The 5,906-nt window shown below is 67.6% G+C and overlaps 2 protein-coding genes across 2 annotated transcripts; both read right to left on the reverse strand.

Annotated features, from left to right (window-relative positions):
- Positions 1-239: 239 nt before the first annotated feature.
- On the reverse strand, positions 240-1,960 carry MNEG_13140 (R1 protein, alpha-glucan water dikinase; the record flags this gene model as incomplete). The annotated part of the gene is made up of 5 exons (XM_014038387.1): positions 240-251; positions 492-701; positions 1,011-1,167; positions 1,485-1,697; positions 1,902-1,960. The coding sequence occupies 5 exons, from the start codon at positions 1,958-1,960 to the stop codon at positions 240-242; spliced, it is 651 nt and encodes a 216-aa protein (XP_013893841.1).
- Positions 1,961-3,307: 1,347 nt separating this feature from the next.
- On the reverse strand, positions 3,308-5,820 carry MNEG_13141 (8-amino-7-oxononanoate synthase; the record flags this gene model as incomplete). The annotated part of the gene is made up of 5 exons (XM_014038388.1): positions 3,308-3,811; positions 4,153-4,279; positions 4,528-4,642; positions 4,982-5,116; positions 5,406-5,820. 5 exons carry the CDS (start codon positions 5,818-5,820, stop codon positions 3,308-3,310), a joined length of 1,296 nt encoding a protein of 431 aa, XP_013893842.1.
- Between the last annotated feature and the right edge of the window lie 86 nt (positions 5,821-5,906).

A 5,906-nucleotide genomic window follows, 5' to 3' on the forward strand; every position in this document is an offset into this window, starting at 1 on the left:
GGATGGGGGGTACTCGAGATACGCTGAGTGTGTCTGTGTGTGTGGGCGTGAGTGTGTTTCTCATTAAGTGTGGAGGGGGCATGGCGAGGATAAGACGGTCGGCGATGACGTCATGGTATGAAGGCGCAGCCGGCAGTCGTAGGGGCGGCCTCGGCCGACCGGGACCTGCCGCCCGCCCGCGACGGCCCGGGGCGCGCGAGGCGTTGCGATGCGCCCATGCCAGCGCTCCATGGGCGGTATCATGCAGGGTTCTATGCAGGCGTGCCCGCAGGTGCGCACCCACTTAGTGTCCCACCCCCCACCATTTCAGGTGCGTGCGGCCGGCCCCACAGTATGATAATCCCTCCTCCTTCTGGCTCCAGGATCAACTTAATCAATCACCCCTTGCCCCTCATGTATACAACACGTACGCGCGCACAAACACAAACACAAACACATACATATATACGCACATGCGCACACGCACACACACCGCGCAGCCGCCCGCCCACCTCCCCCTCCAGGCTCAGGACCTTCTCCAGCAGCTTCCCCGCGTCCGGCGGCTTGATCTGGGCCGTGAACTGGCTGCCGTTGTTGATCCAGTTCTCAGGGGAGAGCTCCTTGAGCACGAACACGACGCGCTCGGGGGCGCGGTCGGCGGGGAAGCGGAGCGATACTGTGCGGCCGTCCACAAAGGGCGTCTGGACCGCCTTGGCGTCCACCTGGGTGATGAGTGAGTTTGGGAGGGGGTTGGGGGATGTGCGCGCGCGTGTGGATGTGTGTGCGGGTTGCATATGTGTATACATGTGTATGTGTGTGTGTCGCGATTGGTGTTACATTGCATTTTGTTGTTGACAATTTTGATGCGTTGAGTTCTCGTGCGTGCTTGCCAAGGGAGGGCTTGGGCATCGCCAGCGCAGCTAGGCGCCCGGCGCCCGGACCGCCCGACGGCCCCGCCGCCTGCCCCAAGAGCACACGCCCCGCCGCGCGTCCCATCACACATTGCGAGGGCCGCGCGTGGCGCCGCCCACCCTGTTGGTCCCCGGCGGCAGGAACTCGTCCGGCGGCGCCGCCCAGTCGTCCAGCGCCCAGTGCAGCACCATCGGGCGCGCCACGTCAGCGGCCACCTCGACCACGTACTCCGCGTCATCGCGCGTCGCGGTGACGCGGATGGCACCGGCGTCATACCTTGGAGGGCGGGGCGGGGGAAGGGCGGGTATGGGAAATGAAATATGAGATGGGATCGTGCGGGCCCGCGAGCTTGAGGTGTGGGTTTGTTCAGATGAGAGAAGCCGCTTTCCGGGGCGCCCTGCAGCTGCCTCTGGGGCCGCAGCCAGCTGCTCGGCCGGGTGCAGGGATGCGCGCGGGGACGGCGCCGGCGGCACGGCGATGGTGCGGGGAGGGTGGATGAGACTTCATTGAGCAGGGCGCCACGCAGGCCAGTGCATATTGAGTGCACCCTGCTGCCTGACCGGTCAGGTGGCATACCCCGCCCACCCACGCACCAGACGCTGGAGAGCACCTCCTTGGGGCCCGCGGCCTCGGCGCCGCTGGCGGCTGCCTGGGGGTCTGCCTGCGCGACACGCAGTGGCGGCAGCGGCGCCGCCCGCCCGCCCGCGTAGCCGAGGCCAGCGGAGCGCGGGGCGGGCGTGGGAGACGCGGCGACGCCGCTGCGCCGCTTGTGGGCGCGAGCTACATGGCGGGCGGTCCCTGCACGCCTGCGCACGTGTAGAGGAGCAGTGGACAAGATAAGGGCCCATGCGCTCGGGGCTGCGCCATTGTGGTCGCACTGCCTGGGCGCATGCGGGCGCAAGGCGCTGCACTACCCGGGCTCAAGGCGGACCGCGACAATCTCGTTGGTGTTTGTCAAATGAAAATTAATCCCGCAAGAGATGAACGAACGCCGCTGGAAACGTGCTCACCCTATCGGCACGGGCGATCTGCCGCAGTGCCCCGCGATGCGTCTAGTGTTTAGCAACATGGTGTATGATCGCCCCTGGGATCTGGGGAGAGTGCGGTGGAGCAATGGGCGTGCAGACACCAAAGGGCCCTGATAATCATGAGTCATGCAGCGCTCGCATCGTGCCAACAGCAAAGGAAGCCGCCGCGTGAGCCGGACCAGCCCACCTGTCGCATCCACGCCCATCCGACACCTCCATGCCACACCTCAACCACCGTATTCACCAGGCGCACCCCTGGTGTCGCTGTAAAACGCTCCGGCAGGCACTCCACAACACCGCAACAGCCCAGAACATCCCTCACCCCTCATAACAACGCACCTTGTCCCCATGCACCGCGCTTTGGTTCGTCCATGCGCACGACCATGGAGTTGCTGGAGCATGTTGCCGGAGCACTATCTTTCAACATTTGCCACAACACATCAGTGGAAGACGTCCAGATTGCGCCCATAGACAGCCAGGAAGCATGTGCCTTGCTGCCAAGGTTCACTGCCTCGGCCAGCGCTGCTGTCCACTTTAACGTCGTGGCAGATTGTGCTCAGAGCGGCAACAAGCAGCGTCGATCAGGCAGAACCAAGCCAGGGGTGTTTACAGGATGCATACAGAGACCCGCAAAAGGTGCCGGTGCACCGCAGTGTTTGTTTTCCAAGCCTGCCCCTGGGGCTACCAGTTATGTGGGGACCATCAAGGGTTGCGTGTGCGCAAACACGTGCGGTTCTGGACGCGGTGAAAGCGCGCCAGCAGAAAACTACACAATTCTGACAAGGCAGGTTTTTGGCAGCCGTCGTGTCACCAACGTTGTCGTCAGAGCCGTGCATGACCCTTGCGAGCCAGCAGGTAAGGTACGGAAAGGCAGGCGGGCGCGAGGCGGGGGCACCAGGCTGCGGGCTGCAGGCTGCCACCACGCACCATGGCCTCGCCTTGTGAGGCCGCCTGCTGGCCGGCCCTCGGGCTTCCGCGCACGCGGTCTGATAGGAACTTGCTGCGAGCACGCGGATTGAACAGGGCACCTCACACCACAGGCGCCGAGATGCATGGACAAGCATGGGCGCAACATCAACCATCAACGCAGTACAAGCTAAGAAGCCTCCCTGTGGGGCCTGACAGATTACGGGGCCGATGCAAGGGCATCAGCGGACAGCGGAGCGCCCGGTAAGTGTGTGAGGTTGCTGGCATTGCGTGAGGCGGGGCAGGAGGGCGGCCATTGTTGAGTGTTTGAGGTTTGCACCATCGGACAGAGCCGAAACAACGTGATCCACGAATCACACTCAAGTCCTCCCGCCCACGGTCGCCCTAAATGCTCCCACACACACAGCAGAGGGGAGCCGCGGAGCAGGTAGGAGCCGGGCCGCAGCGCCCAGGCGGCTGCCTCAGTGCGCAGCCGTCAGAGTCGCGGCGCCGCCCTCAGGCGCCTGGCCCGGCGTCGCCACCGCCACCGCCGCGGCGGCAACAACGTCCACGAGCGTGTCGAGCGCCGCCGCGTCCATGCCCGCGCCCAGCGTCACCCGCAGGCCGCCCGAGCCGCGCGCGGCCATCGGGAACAGCACGGGGTGCACGTAAAGCCCGCCCTCAAACACGGCCCGCCACGCCGCCATCGCGGTGCCGTCGCCGCCGTCCCCAGCCACGACGTGCAGCAGCGGCCCCCCGCGCTCAGCCACGCGGCAGCCCCGCGCGCGCAGGCGCGCGCGCGCCGCCGCGACGTTGCGCTCGAGGGCGGCGACGCGCCAGGGCTCATCGCGGAGCACGCGCAGCGCTGCGAGCGCGGCGGCGGCGCTGGGCGTGGCGAGGGAGGCGGTGAAGACAAAGCCATATGCAGACAGGTAGTTGATGAGCGGGCGGCTCGCGACGACGAAGCCGCCCTGGGAGACCAGTGTCTGCGGGGCGTGGCGGGGCAGGATGTTGTTTCAAAATGAGGGAAGGCTGGATTTGACTTCGTCTGAGATCACAGGTATCAATGGCGGGCGGGGAGCTGTAACGTGGCTGCAGCAGCAGCAGCAGCAGCAGCAGCAGCAGCAGCAGCAAAAAGCAATGGTTTGAGCTGCGCCGCCGCGTGCAACAGCAGGGCCGGCGAGGCTTTGCGGGGGATCCCAGCCGCCGCGCGCCGGGCTACCAGCCGCGTGCGGGCGAGCCGCCTGCGCAGCGGAGAGCCTCTGAAAGCAGCGCCCGCGCGCCCCGCTTGTCTGGCAGCGCCAAGCGGCCCGCCTCCGCGCCGCACCTTGCTGAACGTCCCCACGACAAGGTCAGCCGCGCGGACGTCATCGAGCAGCGTCGACACAGTGCCCAGCCCGTGCGCCACGTCCACCACCAGCAGGCAGCCGTGCTCGTCTGCCAGGCGGCGGAAGCTGCGCGGGCGGGGCGGAGGCGGCAAGGTTGTGAACGGCCGAGCGCGCTCATGCATGCGACGCGGGGGAGCGAGGGCTCGCTGGGGGCGCGTGCGGCTGCAAATGCAGCCGGCTGGCAAGGCGCAAGCGGCAGCTCCCGGCGTGGGAGGGATGGGGCAATCAGAGCTTCTCCCTTATGCGTTTTGGCGAGGGGCTTGTTTGTGATGTGAAGATGCGCGCACGGATGCGCGATGCGTCATTGGCGTCACCTGGCGACGTCCATGACGCGTCCGTCTACGCTGAAGACGTACTCTGTCACGATCAGCGCGTCCGCAGCGCCCGCCCTGTGGGTCTTGAGCAGCGACTCGAGGTGGGCCGCGTCGCCTTGGAGGGCGGGGTTGCGGGGGGATGGTGCGGGATGGTTGGGCGTGTGTCAGGCGGGGGTCGAGGGTGGGGTGATGCTGGGATTTGAGGGCGGGTTGGGGGTCTGGGGCGAGATGGAAGCGAGGGATTGGGGTCGAAGCTCCCGAAGGCGCTTGCAGTAAGCACGCTGTCTTGGTGGAAACGATCAAACAGCAGCGCGGGGGGGCGGGCCAGGCGTGATTCGTATGGCATCAGGAAGCGGGCGTGGTGCGGTGTCGGTCGGCTGCATTCGCGAGCGGGCGGCAACAATTCCTCAGGCAGCGCTGCCTCTGCGGGCGACAGCGAGGGGGTGGCGCGCACCCGTCCTGAAGCGGACCACGCGCGCGCCCGACAGCTTGGCGCCCGCCGCCAGCGAGTCGTGCGCGTGGGCGTCGATGAAGATGACATCACACGGCTTGGCCAGGCCCTTGAGCGGTGCGGCGCACGCGAGCCATCCTGGGGGGTTGCGGGGACGCGTGTGAGTGTGCGTACGAGGTTGCGGTTCTTCCAGTGACTGGGTGGCATTTTCAGGCGGGGATATGGAGAGGGGCCCGCCGCACAGCCAGGGTGCGCAGCCAAGGAAGACACCGGAGGACGCACGGGTGCAAAGCGCCCCGACGCCCTGCCGAGACGGTCCAGCGGCATATTGAGAGACCAGAGAAGCCCCCTGGCTACCAATCGCGCACTCCTCGCTCATTGTGCACTTGCAAGTTCCCAGGCTCAGCCAGCCGGCGGCGAGGCGCACCCGCGGGCATGAGTAGCGCAGCCTCCTTCCCAAAGTAGCCCGCCAGCTCAGCCTCGAGCTCCCGGTGCACGCCCCCCGACCCGCACAGCGCGCGGCTGTTGGTCAGGCAGGAACCGTGCTCGGACACGGCGTCGGTCACCGCTGCCACGACCGCCGGGTGCTGCGAGAGCCCGAGGTAGTCCATGGACCCCGCGTTGAGCACGGCGCGCTCCTCCCCCGCGTGCGTGCGCACGACGGCCTCGCGGCTCGCGGCGTCGGTGGTGAGAATCGTCACAAACGCGCCGTTGGCGCCGGCGGCGTCCATCGCAGAGAGGGACGCGGTGAGGGCCGCCGCGCGCTCCGCGATGCGAGCGGGTCGCCCGCCGACGAGGCCCATGTGCGCCTGCGCCTGCGCGGCGCCGAAGCCGGCGAGCATCGGCCCCGCGCGCGCCGACCACGCGGCGGCGTCGAAGGGGCCGCGGGCGGCGGCGGCGGCGAGGCGCGCGGCGCGCAGCGCCGGCG

Source organism: Monoraphidium neglectum, assembly GCF_000611645.1.
Source record: "Monoraphidium neglectum strain SAG 48.87 unplaced genomic scaffold scaffold03650, whole genome shotgun sequence".
Lineage (NCBI taxonomy): Eukaryota > Viridiplantae > Chlorophyta > Chlorophyceae > Sphaeropleales > Selenastraceae > Monoraphidium > Monoraphidium neglectum.